Raw genomic sequence first — 22,589 nt, 5'->3', positions numbered from 1 at the left:
TTTGCTTTGTAGACCAGGCTGGTCTCAAACTCACAGAGATCTGCCTGCCTCTGCCTCCCGAGTGCTGGGGTTAAAGGTGAGCACCACCACTGCCTGGCTAGCTTTTTTTTTTAAAGTGTGGATGCTTGGGATTCGAACTCAGGTCCTCATGCCTGCGTAGAAACTGTTTTTACCCACTGAGCCGTCTCCCAGCCCATCCCTTCTCTTGTTCAAACTGCTGTTGTTTTTCTTAATGTGACTTCATCCCTCCCCAGAAGACAGTTATACAAGTAAATGTGGGAGGCAGAAAAGGCATGTCAACGATGACTAAGTCTCCCTGGCTCCCACTTGCAAGAGCGTCAGAATTGGCTCTCACTCGCCCCAACCTCGGTAGAAATCCTTTGCTGAGGGGGTGATTTTTCCTGAAGATCATTCTTTCTTCGTGACCAAATGCTGGAATGTGCCACCAGAATAGCTCTTTCCTGCTGCCAAAATCCATGCTCACCTCACAGAACTCATGGTCATTGTTAAAGGGACTTCCCCTAATAAAGAGCCAACTGGCATTTCCTGGATGTTCTATCTCCAGTCAGAGCCCATCAATTGCCTTTGCTTTTCTCTCCCTCGCTATTGCTTTAGTTTCTAAAATGAAAAAAAAAAAAAAAAAAAAGTCTCCCTGAAATCCAATGACCCCAAGAAGAAAGAAAAAATTAGATGAAATGCAGCCTCCTACTTGCACCTCTGGTCTTGGCAGCCTGCCCTCTAGGGCAGACCGCAGCCTGCCTCTGGGACAGCAGGGCAATGTGCACCTGCCTCATGTGTCCCAGAGCCTCGGGGTTCTGTAAACCCTGAGAAATATGAGGAAGTTCACCTAGGACTGGGAGACAGGTCAGGCGGTAAAGTACTCGCTCGTCATGTAAGTGTAAGGACCTGAGTTCAATCCCCAACACTCTTGTAAAGAATATACTCTGCAATTTCCAGGCCAGCGAGAAACTCTATCTCAAAACACAGGTGAAGGGTGCCGGAGAGAGGACAGCCAAAGTTGGCCTCTGTCCTTCAAATGCATACAGACGCACGTGCACACGCACAGAGATAGGAATCCCAAGAGTTGTCTATAGAGCTTTCTAAGGTGGGTAATCTCAGTACTCAGGGGGCTGAAATGGAGGATTTCTGGGAGCTACAGACCAGCCTGAACTATCTAGTGAGTTCTGAACCAGCCTGGGTGAACTATCTAGTGAGTTCTGAACCAGCCTGGGTGACAGAGTGAGACCCAGGTCTCAAAAGCAAACATCTGTTGAGATGGTTCAGCAGGCACAGTGCTTAACTGAGTGTCATCCCAAAGGTGCTTAACTGAGTGCCACCACCATGAAAGGAGAGAAAAAACCCTTAAGAATTGTCCTCTGGTCTCTACAAGTTCAGCTACACACACACACACACACACACACACACACACACACACACACACACACACACCAAAGAATAATAATTAATGAGGGTGTCCAGCCTCCTTCCCAAGGATCTTATCTATGCAAGCTAAGTGGGATGTTAACTAGGGTTTAACGCACACAGATATCCTTCAAAGAGTTCAAACTCAAACCCCAGACTTCTCTCACAGGCATTGTTTTTCGAGACAGCAGACCCTTCATGTAATTTCACCACAGTGAAGGCAAACAGATGCAAAACTATCCACAGTGAAGACGCTTCTGTGTCGCACAGAACTCTTAGATGTCACAATGTCCTACGAGGATCGCAGACACCTGTGATCGCAGCTCAGCAGACGTGGAGGCAGGAGAATCTCCAGTCTGAGGTCTGCCTAGACCACATGGCAAGTTCAAGTCCTCCGACTGCAAAGTGGGACCCTTTCTCAAAAACAAAACAAAACAAAAAATGGGGCTGGGGATGTGGATCAAAGGGTAAAGCCGTGGCCCAGCATGCTCAACGTCCCAAGTTCAGTCTCTAGCATCGTATAAACAGGATCCAAGGGCACACATCTTAAACTCGCAGCATTTAGAAAGCTGAAAGATCAGAAGTACGTCATCCTCAGTTACAGTGAGGTCGAGGCTAGCCTGGGCTACATGAACTCCACCTAAAAAAAAGTCATAAGTTTGGGTAAACTGAGGCTCACCAGAGCCTTGAAAGGCACCTACCCACTTTGCAAAGGCCATCTGGACAAACCTAGGTATGTGCAGACGTAATTTAAATATTCAAATCTTTCCTCCCTCCTTCCCCATCCTTTGTTTCTATTAAGTGAGTAAAATACGTTCCTTCCCTTTGTTTCTTTCACAAGTAACTGGACCAGAACACCCAGCGCTAAGAACACATAACTCTGGGTCTTTAAGAAAACAAGATCTCTTAGGCTTAGCACAGTTATTAGTCTTAACAACCCCACAAACAGTGAATCAAAACTTCGCATTTTCTAAACTACAGACTTCTTTTGGTGTCCGTTTTATTCTTTCAAATACCTTTTAATCCAACAATGTTTTTGAACATGTCAACAAATATTGATCGAATGTCTTCCTCTGCAAGTCATCCTGTGGCAGCCTGCATCACCCACCTTCGTGGGTGCCCTCTGTCTCCACGGCACTGCTTTTTAGCCTGGTTTTCTCCGAGCCTCGCCTGTGGGAGGGGGCAGTATCTGGCTCTCCAGCATTGCCCTCACATCTGAGAGAATATACACCCCATCTGTGCCAGAGAATAACGCCTCCCCCAGGTGCTCACGGAAAGCAACCTTTTGGACCCCCGATACCAAAGGGCCCACATGTCTGTCTAGGTGGGGCCTGGGAATCAGCATTATGGCTAGTGCCCCTGCAGTTGGCAGTGGATCTCAGTAGCTTTGCAGTTTTAAGGTTTACTTATTCATTCATTCATTTGTTGGTTGGTTGGTTGGTTGTTTATTGAGACAGGGTCTCACTATGCAGTCCTGGCTGTCCTGAAACTCCTGATGGAGACCAGGCTGACTCTGAACTCACAGCCTCTGCCTCCTGAGTGTTAGAACTGAAGGCTGCACCACCACGCCCTGCTCAAAGATTTTATTTTTAATTATGTGTATGTGGGGGAGGGGGTACGTGCACACCAGTGTAGGTGCATAAGGAGGGTCCCCTGAACCTTGGGGTATAGGCCTTCGTGGCTTGCCATCCCCAATCTCCACACCCCTGTATGGGTGCTAGGAACCGATCTTCACTCAGTCTCTGCAAGTGCAGCCACCACACTCAATAGCTGAGCCTTCTCTCCAGCCCAGATTTGGGGTTTTGAAGTGACAGACTAGATGACTGAGCCAAATCCTCTGAACTCTCCCTTTCCAGCCCCCATTCCTGAGCCTTTGGGGAGGAGGTCACTCCTCTGGCATCCCCATCAAGGAGGCAACATCAAAATCTCTCTGAAATCCCACTAAGGTGGAGTCCCAGACATCAACCAGATCAAGCAGCTATTGTGCTGAATCATCGTGTTAACAGGACGAGCCCCTTCCCCTTTCCCAGTTCTCTGGGGGGGCCTTTGAGGACTCGGGTAAGGTGCCATCTCCCTCACAACCGCTGCCCCACCCTTGAAAGATGCCAGCCACTCGGCTCTGGGGACAATCTCAACTGGACTCCAGCGCCAGGGTCCACCTTCTTCAGACTCCGGCAACCTTACCAAGAACACCCAGTATTTCACGACCAGTGGTCTCCATGGCAACCGACAGGGTGTCAGAGACACAAACGGTGGGGGTTCCAGAGAAGGGGATGCGGGGAGCGACCCTCTCCAGTCCCTGAACACACACCCACCTCCTGCGGAGCGGACCCTCTTTCCTCTCGCAGGGTTGGGACACCCACCCAAACCAGATTCCTTTTAGAGATTCTCCCGGGGCTCGGCGGTCCCCCAGAGGTCACCGGAGGGATGTTGACGGTTTTTCACGCGGGGGGAAGGGGGGCGATGATGAAGAGCTGAAGAGCAGGCTGCACTTGACCCCCTCCCCGGGGACCCAGAGGGACTCGGCGCGTAGCGCGGGCGGCGGGAGCCGGCCCGGGGGTGGGCGGTCCCCTAAGTCCCACCTTCGGGGCGGCGCCTATCGGCGGGGAGTGTCAGGAAGAGGAAGAGCGCGGCCGAGTGTGCGGTGCGGAGCAGGGGCCCGGCCGAGGCAGCTGCGCGCGGGCCACCATGGCCACGGACGAGCTGGCCAGCAAGCTGAGCCGGAGGCTGCAGATGGAGGGCGAAGGCGGCGAGGCGACCGAGCAGCCGGGGCTCAACGGGGCGGCGGCGGCGGCGGCGGCCGGGGCTCCCGACGAAGCTGCCCAGGCGTTGGGCAGCGCGGACGACGAGCTGAGCGCCAAGCTGCTGCGGCGCGCGGACCTCAACCAGGGCATCGGCGAGCCGCAGTCTCCCAGCCGCCGCGTCTTCAACCCCTACACCGAGTTCAAGGAGTTCTCCAGGAAGCAGATCAAAGACATGGAGAAGATGTTCAAGCAGTGAGTGCCCTCGCGCCCCGTTCCCCGCCACCCCTAGACCCGGCCTCGGGCCCGAACCCCCAGTATCCCCCAGTCAGGCTCCCCCAGGACCCTGACTCACCAGGGCGGAGAACTCTGCTGCCCCTTCCAGAGGGCCACGAGGCTTCCAGACCCACCAGTCCAGCGCGCGAGTGGGTTTGGAGACCCTCCCTCCTGGCCCTGGCACGTGACCCCCTCCCCGTCTGGCGCTGCCCCCAGGACACCCCACACGGGTTGGGGGCACCCGAGGTTCCTTCCAGATAATCACAGGTCCCCCGCGAGTCCCCACCACCACACAGGGTGCCGACTGCCCTCTCACTGTTAGTTACTGCGCCTACCACCACCCTACACCCACACACACCGAGAAAGGGCCGGTGGCCTCCCCTCCTCTCCCAGCTACTAGACCCCCTATCCCCACCGCGGTTCAGGCACCCCTAGTGCCTCTCAAGGGGGTCATTCCCGGCACCCGTGACAGACATCTGCCTTTTCCTAGGGCCCTTTAATTTCTTCTGCTGAGCTCTGGCCCCTCGTGTTCTAGGTTGGGACCCCCCCCCTCCCCACACACACACACACACACACACACCAGTTTTTCTGTGTTTACTTACTGTGGTGAAAACCCTTCAGCCCTTCCCACCCCCTCCCACCCACTCTGCTGGCCAGGTCCCATTTCCTTAACGTGGTCTTGCCGGGAAAGGGGCTCCCCTGTCCCTGTCCCCCAATCTGCAAACATTTGTAACTCCCCTATCATCCCTTCAGGACAGAGATCTCCTCCATACACTGTGGGTCCACATCCCTGCTCCCCCAACCCCAGTGGTGACTCCCCTGCTTTCTGTCAGAAGGATGGCCTCTCCCCAGCAGCAGCCCCCCCCCCACTTCCATACAATCCCTGGTGCCCATACTGGCTCCGGGCAGAAAGGAGCCCCTTGTTATGTGCCCTGCCCAGGGACTCCCACCTCTACCCTCCCTCCCGTTCCTATGATTCCAAGCTGTACCCTCACTGGGTTGGAAGGATATCCTCTAGACCTGTGTGCTCAGTCATTCCACACCCCACAAAAATCAAACTATGGAGGGGGAGAACGCGAGTGTCCACAGGGCTAGGGATGGTGCCAATGCCCCTCCATATGACAGTCATCCCTACTTCCTGTCACGCCACCTAGGGTTCCTGGAAAGGGAACAGTCGGTCCTATAGGTACTAGGCTGGAGTGCAGCCCGGACGGGGTAAACTCACAGAAGCTGAGTTCTGGAGGGGTCTGCAGGGAGTCCCATAGCGGAAAGCAGTGGGCAGGTAAAGGGTTGGCAGCCCCAGCCACACCCAGCTGACCGTGCCCAGGCACCAACCAGGAAGCCAGGAAGGGGGCGTTCTGGACATCCAGGGCTCGGAAGGCTCTTCCCACTTCTCACTTTTCCACACCCACAGTTAGCCCTCACACAGGGGAAGAGAGTTGGGTCCCAGCCTCGGGTGACTAGAAGCCCGTGCTGTTGCTAGAATGCCACCCCCGACCGCTATGTGGAGGTTCAAGGACTAGAGAACCCTGCGTCAGTCTCCACTGACTAGGCCTGGAGAGCAGGAATCCACATTCCTTCCTTTTGAGCCCTAGGGCAGCTGTGACTTCCAGGTAGAGCTGGCCTGTGGGGTAGTCAGTCCTGAGGGTATTCCCATGTGTCATAGATCCGTGAAGCCATAGGGCTGAGAAGGAGCTCGTGCATGCCTCCCGCCAACCCCGTGGCCCAAGATAGTTTCTTCACCCTTGCACAGATGGAGTCCGGCCACACACTACTAAAGTTACTTACCAAGACTTCACGGTTACAAAATGGTAGGATCAGGATTGGAACTCGGACCAGGAGCTCCGAGAGCCATGATCTTCCCGTCAGAGTTTTCTATCACAGATACCTGCGTCAATGTCTTGAAACACATCCCAACATTCCTTTCCGTGTGTGGCTGACTTTTCCTCCGGGCAGCCACCACCAGCCCATTTACCTTTCTCCCTCTCTTGTGTTTCTGTAGTATTCTTATCCCCCAGACCACGGCAGTGTTTGGGGGAACACAGATACCCCTAAAGAGCAAGCTTGAGAGAGATAACTTCGGTGGGGAACCAGTGGAGAGAACGATCTGGAAGCTGTACCTGCAGAGAGCACTCAGTTTACTCAGGCTGTTTTGGGGAACCACGTTCAGTGGAGACGCGCCTCCGTGGGCTCCTCAGAGCTGCCTCTTGGCAGTGGCACTGCTGGCCGGGGTGTTGGGAGGGGTGACAGGGCAGGAAGGGGCCAGAGAGCTGGACCTCAGGGGAAGGAAGTGCCCCTCGCCAGAGTCCCTGGCCGGGGCACAAAGCTGCTGAGGCTGTATTCAGGGAAACAAGGCCTCACTGTGCCCGTGGAGCCCAGCCCAGCCAAGCCCCGGCTGGGAACCACCGCAGACGGCCTCTCAGAGCACAAAATGCTTGTTCTGCTTCCACTGTGCAAGTGGCTGCTGCCTCCTGGGGCCCAGCAGGTCCCAGGATGGCAGCCAGAACTCTGTGGAGAGCAGAGGGGCAAGGAGGAGGGGAGCCAGCGCCCCTGGGAAGTAGAGCTGGCTTTCCTTCGGCTGCCACAGCTAGAAGGTGTCATCCCTGGGCCTCAGTCTACCCGAGTGCAAGAGAGGTAGGCTGTGTGTGATGATTCTCATGGGCACCTATGTCCTGGCCTCATCCCTACAAGTCTCGAGCCTTGATGCTCCTCAAAACCACTGTGCAGTCTTCTGGTCCAGCCATTCAGTGTGGGTGAGCAGATGCGGCCCTAGGTCAGTGGTGGAGGGAAACTGGGGGGAAACAGCAGGCGCTGCCATCCGCCACGCTGCCAGCTGACTCCAGCCCCTCTCCCCATTTTACAGCTGGGAAAACTGAGGCTCAGAAGGGAGAAGTGACCTGCTCAGGATCATAGGTTTTTCTGAAGGTAGGACTTAGAGATGACATGTGCTGAGTTCTGCCTGATGCCAAGCACAGAGAGAGGCCTTGCATCTTAGAGCCTGAGCTCCCCCACCCCATAGCCTCGGGCTATATTCAGCCTCTCTCTCCCTCCCTCCCGCTCTCTCATCTCTCTCTCACTCGCTCTCATTCTCCCCCACCCCACCCCTGCCGCCCATTCATTCAGTGTTGTTTCTAGAAGCTTCCATGGCCAAAAGGTATGGGACAGACGCACAGAATTTCAGGGATGCCCACCCCGCAGCTGACAACAGCCCAGGGAGAGCTCTGGAGGGTTCTCTGTAAGCTGACGCCTGCCCGAAAGACAGGCAGCCACGGAACTGTGAATCTGCTGTGGAATCTGAGGAAGGTGCCCTAGTTCCTTGTCCTGCTGGCTGGCACTGGCCCTGTCCCTCCGCCCAGCCTCCCCCACCCCCACCCCGCCACTTCATCACACGACCTCTTGCATCAGGCGGGCTAGCTTCCTTTTCCTTCTGGCCCGGAGCTTTTCATCACAAGCACCTGGGTCCACCTGCCCTTCTCACTCTTCCCTTCCTGGTTGACGCAGCCTGCAGCCCTGGGTGGCTGTGGATCTAGCCACATGTGGACCTGGAGCACTTTACTTAACCCTTTCTGAGCCTCTTTCCTCACCCTCATGGCGCTTTCAAGTGCTCAACCAAGTACTTGGCACAGAGTCGGTACTTACTAAGTCACTGCCGTCACAATCCCACGGTCAGCATATGCCCTGGCCCTGGTGGCGGTCATCAGCGCTGACATTGAGGTAGCTCGAAATGAGCCTCTGGCTGCCTCCACTTCCCCCCAACAGAGCTACCAGGCTGTTGGGCTGGCAGCAGTCCTGTGCTTTGGGGCCAGAATGACAGGGATTCAGCCTGCACGCCTCTTTCCTCTTGCCCAACAGACGCTCTGATTGACAGCTACATATTGCTTTGATAAATAACAAAAATAGAGAGATGAATTCATTATCACTTAATTACGTGAAGGCAGGTGGCAGAGGAAGAGGGAAGAGCAAACAGCAGCCCTCGGGGTGACACAGAGCTGGGACACAGCCCTTTGCCACCCAGCTGGGTCACTCTGGGCAGGGTACTGGCCTTCTGAGCCTCAGTTTCTTCTGGGGCCCCGCTAAGAACTGAGTGACTTAAACCAGAACCGGCAGATACGGTCTGGGGACTGTGAAGGTCATGAGTGGTCTTAGAAGACCAGGGTGCTGCCTGTCACCCAAGAGCTAGCTTCCTAAGTTTTTGCATATGCAAATTCCAGCCGAAGGCCTCAGAACCTAGGGAGTCTGCGGCGGGAGGTCTGCGGTGGGCCCAAAGGGTCTGTAATGGAAAGCTTCTGTATTTCTACCATCTGGAAAGACTGCAGCCTCCTGTGGGTGGTGTCAAGCCTAAGATGTCCCAGGGCCCTGTCCTTACTTAGAGTCCCAAGGGAACTCACCTGTATTACTTAGGGGTCAGTTTAGCCTCAAAGGTTGAGTCACTTGACCAAGGTCCTGAGTGCTAGTTGCGTGACCAGATCCAGGAGGCTAGAGGGGTGTTTGCACCTTGTCAGATCCTCATTTGCAGAAGACAGAGCCGAGCTTGGTGGGGACTGGGGTGCCTCACGCCCCAGGGAGGGAGGATTCCCAACAATGGGCCCCTTCTCCTTTCCTCCCACTTCCCCTCCGCATCTGAGTCACCTCTCCCCCGCCCCTTTCTGGGGACTTTCTGGTTTACACATCTGCCCCTTCCCTTCTTCACACTTGTCTGTCTCTCTATCACCTGAGGCCCAGGCCCCAGGGTCATCAGTGCTGCCAGAGAGAGTTTCTACAAGGCCAGCCCAGCCGGGCAGAGGAGGAGTTAGTTACTTTGCAGCCTCTTGAAAGGACAGCCCCCCGCACCCTGCAGCCACTGAATTCCCTCTGGCTGCCCACAGCCTTTTTGATGGACTTCTGCTTTGCAAGAACAGAGGCTGCAGGGCCAGGCAGGTGGCTAGCTGGGACCAGGCCCAACAATGCTGAGCGGGAAGTTCTTCCTAGACTCAGCCATTTGGCTGATGAAGGGGGCCGCTATTGACCCACTGGGTACCGGGACCCTGGCTCTCTTCTTCTATGACTTATTTTAGTATTAGTATTTTATGTATATGGGTGTTTTGCCTGCATGTAGGTCTGTGCAGGGCATTGGATGCCCTGGAACTGGAGTTATAGACAGTTGTAGCCGCCATATGGGTAATGGGAATAGAACTCATGTCCTCTGCAAGAGTAGCAAGTTCTCTTAACCGCCCAGCCATCTCCAGCCCCGCTGGCTCCCTTCTTACTACTTTCTTAACATCCTGCAAGATTCCCAGCACCCTCTTCACAGGTAGGGAAACTGAGTCTCAGAAGATTCAGGTCCCGTAGCTAGTGAGAAGCAGGGGCATCACTTCATCCTGGGTCTGACGGTGGACCCTGATTTCTCCTTCACGTGGTCCATAGACCTTCAGCATCACTTGTGCCCTAGGGTCAGATCAGAATATGCATCTCCACAAGTCTCCCTGTGTTGTGTGCCCCCCAAGCCTGGTGGTGCAGGCCTGTCATCCCAGCTGCTCAGGAGGCTGAGGCAGGAGGATAGAAAATTCAAGGCTGGCTTGTGTTGCAAAGTGGGTTCGAGTCCAACTTGGTACCGTGCATGAGGCCCTGGGGTTAATCCCAAGTACCGCTGAAAGAGAGGGACAAAAGGGGCTGGAGAGATGGCTCAGCGGTTAGGAGCACTGGCTGCTCTTCCAGAGGACCCGGGTTCAATTCCCAGCACCCACATGGCAACTCACAACTGTCTGTACCTCCAGTTCCTGGGGATTCAACACTCTCACACAGACAGACATGCAGGCAGAACACCAATGTACATAAAATACAAATAAATAAATGTTTAAAAAAGAGTCTTTCGAGACTCTCTTGAGAGAGAGAGAGAGAGAGAGAGAGAGAGAGAGAGAGAGAGAGAGAGAGAGAGAAAGTACCAGGCTCCTGCTGTGTTCCTTAAGAGTGACTGTAGGCAGGTGACTTTGTCTGTCTGAGCTACTGAGCAATAAGATGAATGGAGTCAAGAGTATGTAACTAACACTCGCCTGGTTATATTAGACATTAAGTAACAGTCTCCGTAATCCCTGTCATAAGTGACGATCAAGAGTGGGTGGGAAATAGAGCAGTGATGGGATGCGGGATGCTCCCACATTGCCACCTTGGCTCAGCCTGTGGGTGGTGTCAGCCTTGAGGTTAAGACAACACTGAGCCATGACAGCCCCCAAGCTAGTAATTGTCAGCTTGAGGGCTCTCTGGAAACCTGGAGCAGGGAGACTGTGAGCATCGCACAGTGGCCCCTCCTAAACCCCTGACTTTGGACAGGCGATCAAAGTCAGATTCTGCCCTAAGGAGAAGTGATACGCGTCCGGCTTTTCCCATGAGTCAGGCAGTGGGGACACGCCAAGCTGAGTTATCGTTACTGGGACCCACCTGCACGTCTCATAGAGAGAGACACAAGCAGGCTCAGGCTGGCCAGAACAGCTAGCAAAGTGTCACCTACCCTCAGGGAGGCCTTCCCGTCTCTGAGGCTGTAGAGGCTCGGGATCCACTGAGACCCCTCCTACACAGGATGGAGGAGGCCCCAAAATACAGCCACTTAATTAATGATTATAATGGAATTAATAGGTTTGAAGCACCTACTCTGTGATTGCCATTTTGTATTCTTGGTTACACTTACTCCTTAATAATCCTGTGATAATAATGTAGCGCAAAGACTGGGGGCCCTGAACCTGTAAACAACACACTCCTTCAGCAGTCTATCTGTGGCCCCTTGGAGCCAGCAGCACAGGCCGGGACTGGGTGCCAGAAGGGACAGCTGTGGTTCCCTGTGCCCCTTCCCTCTGCTGGGGCAACAGCTATGATCATGGCTTTGCATCTCAGCAGGGTTGGACCCACCTTAGGAAACAAACGGGGAGCCTCCTGCATCGGGCATTTGGCCCTTACGGAAGGCTGGGTGAAGTGACCTCACTGAACTACCCTTTCCTGTTCTGGAGCTCTCCCACCGGGTCTAGAGGCATCAGGAGCTAGGCTAGGGTGGTTTTTATCCCTTTTGGAGTCCAGCCGTACCCATGTTCCCGCTGACCTTGGCCCACGCACTCTCTTTCTGTGTCTCGGGCTCCTTATCTGTTGAAAAGGGATGTCTGTACTGAGAATTAGACACAGTTTGCCCAGTAGCCACTAAGGATAACCTTGTGAAAGGAGCCTGCCCGGGTACACCGGGCCGGGCATCCATACTGCGTGTCCTTGGAGCCAGGCACTGCCCACCCTTGTGACTCTGGATTATCAGAACTTGGGGAGGGGAGAGACGAAGCCAGGAGGAAGCCAGCTTCTTCACAGGACTGTGTTCAGACCTAAAGACAGGGTCTGCCTGCCTGGGCGGCAGCTGAAGGGAGGGATCTTTGTCGCTGGCATCCGGGGCAGCAGCTGCTGAGCCCTCCCCTGGTGAGAACTATGCAGGGGGAGGCAGGCAGGAATGTGGGCCGGGTGCCAGGCCCGCAGCCTCCCTCCACTGCTGGGGAAAGGTGCTGAGCTCCAAAGCCTGGGAGTTTTGTTGACAAAGCTGGGTGACATTGGCCTTTCTGGGCCAACCCCAAGTGGAGGATTGGGCCCACCCTCCCCCACCTCGCCTCGATGCTTGAAAACGTGAGAAAACCCCAGCCCCAGTGGTCCAGGAGGAAGAGGGAGGCAGAAGATGGGAAGAGCCCACAGCTGGTAGAATCCCTCTTGCTGTGTGACCCTGGGTTTATCACTGCCCTCTCTGGTGGGCCAGGCTATGTGGATGAGCCCCGAAGGCTAACCTTCCTTCTCCTGGATCCTCTGAGCCTCCTGGAGCCTCCATTCCTGCTCAGAAGGGCAGTAGGGTAGAGGGCCTCCTCCCCAGCCAAGGCACCATGTCCAGCCTCCTGAGAACCGCTGTTCACCAGCCTGGAGGCATGGGGACAGTCTCCACTGTCACCTCCCACACTTAGAGAGAGGAGAGCAGGGAGACCCAGAGCGGTGCAGCTTGGGGATCCTTTCTCCTTCAGCTTAGCCAGACCCCTAAGTCAGGCCCAGTAGAGGATAAGTAAGTTATGCCACCCCTACACACACACACACACACACACACACACACACACACACACACACACACACACACCCCTCCTCATCACTTCCACCTAAGCCCCTGCTCCCAGCCCTGCACCATCAAGGCCTTGGAGAAGCCAGCATGGGTTGTTTCTTTTTTCTTTTCTTTTTTTTTTTTTTTCTTTTTTGGTTTTTCGAGACAGGGTTTCTCTGTGTAGCTTTGCGCCTTTTCCTAGAACTCACTTGGTAGCCCAGGCTGGCCTCGAACTCACGGAGATCCACCTGTCTCTGCCTCCCAAGTGCTGGGATTAAAGGTGTGCGCCACCACCACCCGGCTTGTTTCTTTGTTTTTAAGACAGCCCTAGCTGACCTTGAACTCTCTTATGTAAACCAAGCTGACCCCAAACTCACTGCAATCCTCCTGCCTCTATCTTCCAAGTGCTGAGGTTATAGGCAAGGGTCATCCCACTCAGCTCCAGCATAGTGGGGTTTGGTTTTGTTGTTTTTAAGGCTTTTCTCTTTTCTTTCTTTTTTTGATTTAGTGTTCTGGCGTGCGTGCGTGCGTGCGTGCGTGTTTTATGATGCAGTACCCCAGAAGGCCGAGAGAGGGTGTCGGATCATGGTGAGCTGCCTGACCGGGGTGCTGAGAACCAGATCTTGGCCCTCACTGAGCAGCGGTGCTTTGGGGCTCCAGGGTGGCTTTTATTGTCCCCCTGTTGCAGCCATCTTCATAGTGAGGGTGTGAAACGCTCAGTGCAATATCCGGTGCGTGATCTCGATGACATCAACAGGCTCTAGGCACCTAGTGTGTGCTGGCCATTTTATATCTGCATTTGCCCCTTTTAAGATCCCTAAAGGAGCCGGGCGGTGGTGGCGCACGCCTTTAATCCCATCACTCAGGAGACAGAGGCAGGCGGATCTCTGTGAGTTCAAGGACAGGCTCCAAAGAAAGAAACCCTGTCTCGAAAAAAAAAAAAAAAAAATCCCTAAAGGCAGACAATAACATTTAGTTATTATTGTCAATTAGCATGTATTAAGTACCTGCTGTGGGCCTGGCCCTGGGCTAAGGGTCAGCTTGAACCATCTCCCAATCCTTGCCTCAGTCCCAAAGTGAGTTCTGTAACCTGCTTGGTGGAAATGGTGAAGGTGAGGTTCATGGGGACAGGGGACCAGCTGGGCCACGCGGCCAGCAGAGGCAGAGTTGGAGTTTGGATTCGATGTGAGCATGTAATCAAGTCTTCGGTCAGGTGAGCCCTGCCACCCCAGCCTGAGGCCACATCAGAGCCTCAGACACATAGGAGATGTACATTTTTAGGACCTTTGGGGAATGGTTACCTCCTCCAGGGCCACCTCTCACCCTGGCACCAGGCTTCTGACTCTGTTACCTGGCTTGAGGATTGATTTTTTTTTTTTTTTTTTTTGGAACTATACCAACCCCTCCATTGTCCCCCAGGGGCTGGAGTCAGCCTGGGTTGGAGCCCAGCCCTAGTAATTGATTGACCTTTGATTGATGTAGTCTGTGGTTTTGGGCCTGGCCTGGCCCAGCCTGAAGCTGCCAGAAACCAGGGAATCCACAGCCTGACTTGACATCCAAGTTTTGATACGGTGTGAGCTTCCTTGAGACTGAGTTGTTCTGGCTTTGAAAGAAGCCTGGACCCTTGAATGTAGGTCCCACTGGGGACCCAGAAAAACAAGGGACATGGGGTCTGAATCCCAAGCTGTCCCCTCCTCAATGATCTCCCTCCCCAGTCCTGACCTGCTATGATAGCTGAGCATATAAAAACCAAGTGCCTGGCATGTAGTGGTTACTTGGCAAGATAACTAAATCTCACGGTGATAGCCACCATGCAGAGCTAGCTGTTCCTGGTGAGCACTCTTTGCCATGGGCTTGGCATCTAGGAGCCCAGGCAGATCTCCCAGTAACCAAGAGGCACCGTGACATCTGGGTTTCTCAACTTTGATCCAGTGACATTTAGGACCCCTGATGGTTAATTTTGATTGTCAACTTGACACAGATTAGAGTCCTCTGAGAGGGATTGTCTCGGTCAGGTGGGCCTGTGGGCGTGTCTGTAGGGGATTGTATTATGCTAATTGATCTGGGAAGACCAAGTATACCAGCCACCAGCACCCATTTTGGGTTTTAATTATATAACATCATTATTCTAGTTTCCTTCCTGTATTATGGTAAAGCACTTGAACCAAAAGCAATCTGGGGAGAAAAGGATTTATTTGTCTTACACTTCGATATCATAGACCATCAATTGGGAGGAGTCAGGACAGCAGCTCAAGTAGGAACTTGAAGCAGAAACTGTAGAAGAATGCTGCTTCCTCTGGCTCGTGCTCAGATAGCTTCCCTACACAGCCCAGGACCGCCAGCCCAGGGAATGGTGCCGCCCACAGTGGGCTGGGCCCTCCTAGTCAGTTAACCGTCAAGGTAACCCTCTGCAGATAGACTTGCAGCCCCATCTGATCTGGGCAAACCCTTAATTGCGATTCCCTTCTCAGATGCATTTTGGGCTGCGTCAAGTTGACAGTTGGAGCTAACTAGGACACGTAGGGAAAGCGAGAACAGCGAGCATGCGTCCATTATCTCCGCCCCTGCCTTGACTTCCCCAGCCATCATGGCCGTCACCTGGAGTTGGGAGCTAACAGAACCCTTTCTCTCCAAGCTGCTTTTTGTCAGGGTATTTTAGCACAGCCTCAGGACAGAGACTAAGAGAGGGTTGGACCATTCTCTTTGTAGGGGACTGTCCTGGATGGTGTAGGTGTCTTCCTTGGTGTTTGTTCAACAGCGCCCATGACTCCCAGTTAAGACAACCCAAAATGGGTCCAGATGTTACCAGATGTCCTTTAAAGGACACACACTCTGCGTTGTGCCGAGGGGGAGCCCAGGCCGCCTGATGTCAGAACCATGACGCGCCATCTCTGACTTTCACCAGAATCCGAGTTCAGAGAGTTGGGGGACTTGGTGGTGCTCAGAGGCACAAAGGAGAGGCATCCTTGTGTCTCGCCTGGGGAAAGCCAAGCCCCTCATCAGGCACTCATGTTGTCGAAGGCATGCAGCATGTGCCCAGCCCCCCACCACCTGCAGTGACAGAGGGGTGGCCAGTCACCTCGAGGGCCCTTCCTGCTGCAGATGGAGGCTGGGCCATGACAGACAGCCCTCGCCTGCCTCACTGACATCCCACCACATCCTCTCATACTTAGCCCCACCTCAGCAGGCCCTCTGTCCTCAGGGCCCACTAGCCTGCCTGTCCCCACCCAGCCCTCTCACTCTGTAGGGAACCCATGGTCCCAAAGCCAGTGTTCGCTGTGCTTCCGAGCCTGACTCATCCAGGCGTGAACTATTTATACCCCTCACACGGATGCTTGGATGCTCGTCTTGGTGTTCCCGGCAGACACTGTTCTGCAGGTGGCCACAGGACGCAGGAGGAGGCTGGGCACAGGCAGACAGATTGATAAGTGCATCAGCCTACCAGCCCTGGGATATTAGCCCAGCTCCTTCCTTACTGCTGTGTGACCTTGGGCAGGTCAATTAGCCTCTCTGAGCTTCTGCTTATGAAGAGCGTTAAATCAAAGTAAGCAATAAAGCTTCCATCCAAAAGCAGTTTTTAGTTCCTGGGGGCTGTTAGATGTCTAAAGTCAAGTGTGGCTGTATGTAACTGGAGAGGGGCAAAGGGGAACCCACAGATAAACAGGGAAGGCACCCAGTGTCTGTAATTGAGCACCTTTGTGTCAAACTGTCGTCACCTGTCCGTCTGGAGGCCCCGGGTACCAGAAAAGCCCCACATGTCACCCTGAGGCCGCTCTCCCCAGGCTTTTGTCCCAAGAGACAGTCACCCTGACAGGAAGGCCTGATGGACCTGCAGACAAAGCCCTTACCAGCTGGGAAATGGGCTGGAGGCCACCTCTGGCCACTCACAACACAAGGAGTGTGACCACAGCAAAGGGACATTTAGACCCGTTCTCACCATGCCTGTCTCCACCAGGCGGCTGGTGGCAGAGGAAAGAAGGAGGGCGGAGACAGGCCTCGTTATCAGCTGGCTCCATGCCAGGCTGCCCAGCACTCCCCACCACTCCCTGCAGCCTCCCAGAGCAGCCTGGTCCTGAACACACCCCGGGTCCGCTGCCCCGACGTGACCATGACCCTCCCTCCCTCCCGGATACAGTCATCCACAAAGGCGGCTGAGACTCTTGGCTCCGAATTCACTCCTGAGTCACGTATTCAACAGTCTAAGCGCCTACTAGGTGCTTTTTACTCTTGTGGGAGCCCACACGGGCTTCCTACTGCGTTTACACAGCAGGGCTGCATTAGGGGATGGCTTGACCACGTGCATGGTCACTGGGTGTCTGGAAGGGTCTGCACTTGGCTGTGCTGTCTTTTGCTCCACCCCTTGGCATTCCTTTAAAAGCCCTTTAGTAGAGACAGAAGGGGCTGGTGGATAAGGGCCCAGGCCCTCCTGAGCTATCCTGTGTTTTCTAATTGTCTCTCTCTATATATATACACTTCTATCTACAAATTCCTCATTCCTCCCCACTCAAGTACCCTGGGGGAATAAGAGGGAGCTGGTCTCCCTCATACTCTCTCTCCTGGAACCCAGCATGAGTTGGAGCAGGAAGTCAGATCCCCGTGTGGAGGGTGCCGTGTTAGGAAGGAACCACTGATCCCATGTGAAGGGGTGTGGCTCAGTGGTGGAGTGGAATGCACCACAAAAAAATAAATAATGCGCCGGGCGGTGGTGGCACACACCTTTAATCCCAGCACTCGGGAGGCAGAGGCAGGCAGATCTCTGTGAGTTCGAGGCCAGCCTAGACTACCAAGTGAGTTCCAGGAAAAGGCGCAAAGCTACACAGAGAAACCCTGTCTCGAAAAACAAAAAGAAAAAAGATAAGAAAAAATAAATAAATAATGGAGCATGACCATGCACGTCTGTAGTCCCAACATATGGGAGGCGGAGGGAGGAAGATCACTACAAGCGCAAGGATTAGCCTGGGCTACATGGTGACTTCCAGGACAACCAGGGCTGCATAGTGAGACTGTCTAAAACAATTAAATAAGTGACTACCTTCCACACCGATGCTGTCCTCCGGCCACTGGGAATGATTTTGCCTCCCCACCGCCCCCGACACACACACACACACACACACACACACACACACACACACACACACACACACGCACAGGAGACAGTTGGCAGTGTTTGGGAGACATTTGACTGTCACAGCCCAGGAGGGCTACTTCTGTGAACATCCCACAGTGCACAGGGCAGCCCCCACTGTGGAGAGTGTCTCAGCGCTGGCTCACAAGGGCCTACCACCTAACTGGAGCCACAGATCCGGCCAGGGTGAGACCGAGACACCCCCTCAAGTGCCAGCAGAGGTGCCTAGACCAAATAGCTGAATCCACAGGCATGGTATGGGTTCTTGTTCACACCACACTCGGGACAGGAGGCTGTGGCTTCCTCCCTCAAGCCGTGGGTTTGTGTGAGAATTAGCATTGCTAAGAATACAGGATGCTGCCCGACCATGCGGTGGGGTCCCTTGCAGCTCTGAGAGGAAGACATTGACCACTTCCTGTATCCCAGGCTTGAGGCCTCGCTGTAGAGTCAGACCTGAAGCACATCAGGGTATCCTTCAGCCTCTCTGCACCCACAGGTATGATGCCGGCAGGGATGGCTTCATCGACCTGATGGAACTGAAACTCATGATGGAGAAACTCGGGGCCCCCCAGACTCACCTGGGCCTGAAGAGCATGATCAATGAGGTGGATGAGGATTTTGACAGCAAACTCAGCTTCCGGGAGGTGAGTCTTTCCCCAGGCTGCTTCCCAGCCCGCCACACCTGAGCACTGGCTGACGTTTGTTATTTGTGAGGCTGGCAAGGCATTCTCGGCAGGTGTCCTCCTGTCTCAGCCTCCCAAGTTCTGGGGTTCTGGGTGTAAGCCACTACAGCCGGCTGTTTTTAATGACTTCTGTGTGCCCGGCTGAGCTGTGGGAAAGGCTGTGTGCTCCGAGGGTCCGGGAGGCACCTAGAAGAGGATTTATACAGTGCTTGGTTGAGAAGAAAGGGAGTGATGTGTTCTGCCGAGGGGACCAGGCGCGCTGCGGGACCAGGCGTGCTGCGAGGTAGCTTCACGTACTCTGAGGCAGAAGCTGTGGACCAGCCTGTTTAGGGACTGGCAGGAGGGACGGAGACTCAGAGCATGGTGGCTATGGCTCTAGGCCCTCAACAGCATGGGGTCGCCTGTGTGGGGAGGTAGGTGCTCAGGGAGTCCTTGGCCCTAACAGAGACGGGGTGGGGCGGGGTGGGGAGGTGCTCTCAAGAGCTTCTCGGAATATGGGAGGTGACAAGAGGCCAGGGAAGAATTCAAAGTGGTCCACGGGAATGGCTTGGGGTCGGAGGAGAGCATCCGTTCCCATCCTTCCATCTTCATACTGGAGAATGGGAGCGAGGTCCCTCCGGGGCTTTGTGAATGCAATGCAGCGCAGATGCGTGGCGGGGAACAGTGGGTGGCAAAGAGGAGAGGCAGGCTGAAGCTGTGGGTGGGAGCTGGGTGTGGTCCTTAGCCCAAGGCCCTGGCAGGGCTCACCAGGAAGATAGGGGCCGAAGGCCATCTCCAGCTCCAGGTCCTGCAGGGGTGAGCACACAGCCTTGGGTGTGTCCGGGGACTTTACCCCAGGTGTGCCCTGCTGACCCTTGTGTCTTCCCTCCACAGTTCCTTCTGATCTTCCGCAAGGCGGCGGCAGGGGAGTTGCAGGAAGACAGTGGCTTGCACGTTTTGGCCCGCCTCTCCGAGATCGACGTCTCCACAGAGGGCGTGAAGGGTGCCAAGAACTTCTTCGAGGCCAAGGTGAGGAGCCAAGGACTGTGGTCCAGCCGTATGGGGCACCGGTTAGGCTGAGGGCTGCACAGTCCCTCCCTGGCCCTGTGGAGGCTGCAGAGGAGGAGCTGACTCTGTGGGGTGTGCAGGGCTGTGGGGGTCTTAAAGAGGGAGACAGCCAGCACTGCTCCCTAGAGACCCCGCCCTGGAGGAAGCTGAGGGGTCCTCGGACCTCGGACATCCGTGTGTGCAGCCTCCTCCCTTTCGGCACATGCGTAGATGGAGCGGGGCACAGTTGGTCCAATGGCTCCCGAGTCCTGCCCACCCAGGCCCTCACCTTTCCTTATTCCCCTTTTCCAAACTAAGGCCTTTCCTTCCCAAGGCTGCCCTGCCTCCTCTCTCTGTCTCTGTCTCTGTCTCTGTCTCTCTCTCTCTCTCTCTCTCTCTCTCTCTCTCTTCCAACCTTTGACAGCGGTATCAGGGTTCTTTAGCGGACCTGTGTGCCTTGCCTCAGGACAGGACACCAAGGGTATCATTCCTGCCTGCAGCGCCCTGTGCTGCTTCTACCAGTGACTGTTCTCTGTGTCTCTGTCTCTCTGTCTCTCACACTCCCCTCTCTCTTTCTGTTTCGGAGAGATATGGTCTCATGTAGCCCAGGCTGGCCTTAAACGCCTGGTCTCCCTGTCTTTGTCTCCCCTGTGCTAGGACCATAGGTGCTGAGTGCCATACCCCGTCTTTTGAAGGACAGCTTAAACCCAGGACGTCATACATGCTAGGCGAGCACTTTGCCAGCTGGGCTCTATCCAGCGCCTTATTTCAATCTTTCCCGACGAAGCCCCTGTGGTCGGCTACTGTGTGCCGGGTTCTCTATGGAGAGAGACAGAGGCACAGAGGGGTGACTGTGGCTCACAAGGGCCACTGTTGGTGAGCCTGGGCCAGAAGGTGAGCCGCTCCCCGGGGTAATAACTAGGGAGGCCGCATCTCTGACCTGTCCCGTCCCCCCCCCCCCCAGGTCCAGGCCATCAACGTGTCCAGCCGCTTTGAGGAGGAGATCAAAGCCGAGCAAGAGGAAAGGAAGAAGCAGGCTGAGGAGGTGAAGCAGCGGAAGGCGGCCTTTAAGGAGCTACAGTCCACCTTCAAGTAGCCAGGGCTAAGGCCCAGACCCGGCCCTGCCTGGCGAGCAGTCTGGGGGCACGGGTGGGTACAGGAGACCTGTGGGAGACAAGCCTGAGTCCTGGTCTGTGGGGGCCAGGACCACTACTAAACTCTAAACCGTTTGTGAGCGGATCTCATTCAGGAGTCTCCCCAGGGGTCGGGCCCTCCCTGCCCCCTCCCGCTCTTCCTGAGGCTGCGACACCAGCCACCAGCATCCTCTCCGACCACCCCGCTGCCTGCTCCAGCCCATTCACGCCCCTGCCTTGTGTACCAGCTGCTTTGCCCACCCACCTGCCCTTAACCTTAGGCCGCCCTGCCCTGGGCCTCATGGCCCCTTCCTAGATAGGGACCAGCAGAGAGAGAAGAGTCCCCTCCAGCCCCTTCTCCGCTGGGTGTGGAGGGACTCCTGTTTTGGAGAAGAGATCTGGGCCCTCGCACTCTAGGCTGATAGACAAGGGGCTAGAAGTGGAGGGGGGACTTCTTTTTTGGTGAGGAGACCCAGGCCCTAGCACTCTAGCTTGCTATAAGTGGGGCCCAGCCAGGCAGGGTGAAGGCCACTGAATCTACCTCACAGGCTGCACTCTGCTAGGCATGCCATGGGGATGTGAGTGATAGGGCTCGGTGGGGAGGGCCGGGTATGTCACTTTCTGACACCGGACCGCTAGAACAAGCTGAGGGTCCCAAGGGGCCGTGGAGAGGAGGGTGGGGTGCCAAGGGACTGGCCTTCCTAGGGAGGACCTGAGCGCTCACTCTGCCTTGGTTCCCCGGGGAGTGCCTGATGTGTCTGTGTGTAACTGGCAGGAGGACATGGGGCTGGCACCCCTTCACACTATCCTTCCCTGGGTCTGTCACCCCTGAGGGCGCCTGCCTGTCCTGCCCACACCTAGAACGCATGGGCATTCCCCGAGCCCATCCATCACCAGGCAGGCCATGGCGAAACCCTTGCTGTTGCTCCATCCTCCCATGTGCTTGCTTGCTCACATGTGTGTGTGTGTGTGTGTATCTGTTGCTGTGTTGTGAAACTGTGACGTCACCCAGTCCAAGTGAACGGCCATGGAGGCCACTGTTATGCAACGTTCAGTGTGTCACTGCTTTCAAAACTCGATATCTCTTTATTTTATTACAACGCCCCAGGAGTCCCCAGGGGGACTTGCAAAGGTTTTATTTTTTCGGTCTTAGATCCCGTGAGAACCGGAGGGACCCAGCCCAGCCCAGCCCAGCAGCTGTGGCCCTGGCTTGCATTTGCCTTAGTGGATGTGTTTATACAGATGAATATAAATTCCCTTTACTTTGGGCTTTCTGCATTTTATTTTTGGTCCCCCCTCTCACCACCTCCTCCCCCCTCGGAAAAAAGAAAACAGCTACTTCTTCATTCAGTGGTACGATTATTTTTTTTAACTAAAATGAGATAAAATTCTATATTCTTATGTGTGTGTGGTTTTTGATGGCTAACTGAAGAGGACGGGGAATGGGACCAGGATAAAGTCACTGGATTGGGCAGTCACCTCAGGAGCCTGGGGAGGAGAACACTCCTGGCGGAGAGGTTGGTCCCTTAGCACCTTTACAACACTAACAGTCTAAGCACTTCGTATATTAGACTCGTTTCCTCCTTTAAGGAACTCACTGAAGGGGTGCTGTCTTTTAATCCCCTTTTAAAAATAAGAAGAGGATGGCTCAGCTGTTAAAGTCCTGGCTGCTCTTCCAGAGGTCCTGAGTTCAATTCCCAGCAACCACATGGTGGCTCAAAACCATCTATAATGAGATCTGGTGCCCTCTTCTGGCATAAAGGTATACATGCAGATAGAGCACTCATAGACATAAATAAATCTTTTTTTTTTTTTTTTTTTTTTTTTTTTGGTTTTTTGAGTGAGGGTTTCTCTGTGTAGCTTTACGCCTTTCCTGGAACTCACTTGGTAGCCCAGGCTGGCCTCGAACTCACAAAGATCTGCCTGCCTCTGCCTCCCGAGTGCTGGGATTAAAGGCGTGCGCCACCACCGCCAGGCAAATAAACAAATCTTACAGGGAAGCCTGAAGGTCGCCAGGCACACAGACCAATGGGGGCGGTAGGATTCTGCCCAGGGTGGGTAGCCCATGGCCTGTGCTTTGTCATAGGGCCACCAGCCTTGAGA

The 22,589-nt window shown here is 54.7% G+C and overlaps 1 protein-coding gene across 1 annotated transcript; it reads left to right on the top strand.

The window, feature by feature from the left end:
* The first annotated feature begins 3,922 nt into the window (after nucleotides 1–3,922).
* Efhd2 (EF-hand domain family member D2) lies at nucleotides 3,923–21,879 on the top strand. The gene is made up of 4 exons (XM_042272259.2): nucleotides 3,923–4,418; nucleotides 18,141–18,288; nucleotides 19,201–19,335; nucleotides 20,318–21,879. The coding sequence occupies exons 1-4, from the start codon at nucleotides 4,111–4,113 to the stop codon at nucleotides 20,447–20,449; spliced, it is 723 nt and encodes a 240-aa protein (XP_042128193.1). The 5' UTR covers nucleotides 3,923–4,110; the 3' UTR covers nucleotides 20,450–21,879.
* The last annotated feature ends 710 nt before the right edge of the window (nucleotides 21,880–22,589 follow it).

This window comes from Peromyscus maniculatus, chromosome 2, assembly GCF_049852395.1.
Source record: "Peromyscus maniculatus bairdii isolate BWxNUB_F1_BW_parent chromosome 2, HU_Pman_BW_mat_3.1, whole genome shotgun sequence".
Taxonomy (NCBI): domain Eukaryota; kingdom Metazoa; phylum Chordata; class Mammalia; order Rodentia; family Cricetidae; genus Peromyscus; species Peromyscus maniculatus.
The sequence above is the reverse complement of the archived record's forward strand: the minus strand, read 5'-3'. Positions and strand labels throughout refer to the sequence as shown.

Bases quoted from the DNA above. Each gene is read 5' to 3' on its own strand.
- Efhd2 (XM_042272259.2), top strand. From the start codon at position 4,111: ATGGCCACGGACGAGCTGGCCAGCAAGCTGAGCCGGAGGCTGCAGATG. The intron at 4,419-18,140 runs GTGAGTGCCCTC...CTGCACCCACAG, and splicing joins ATGGAGAAGATGTTCAAGCA to GTATGATGCCGGCAGGGATG. The intron at 19,336-20,317 runs GTGAGGAGCCAA...CCCCCCCCCCAG, and splicing joins AGAACTTCTTCGAGGCCAAG to GTCCAGGCCATCAACGTGTC.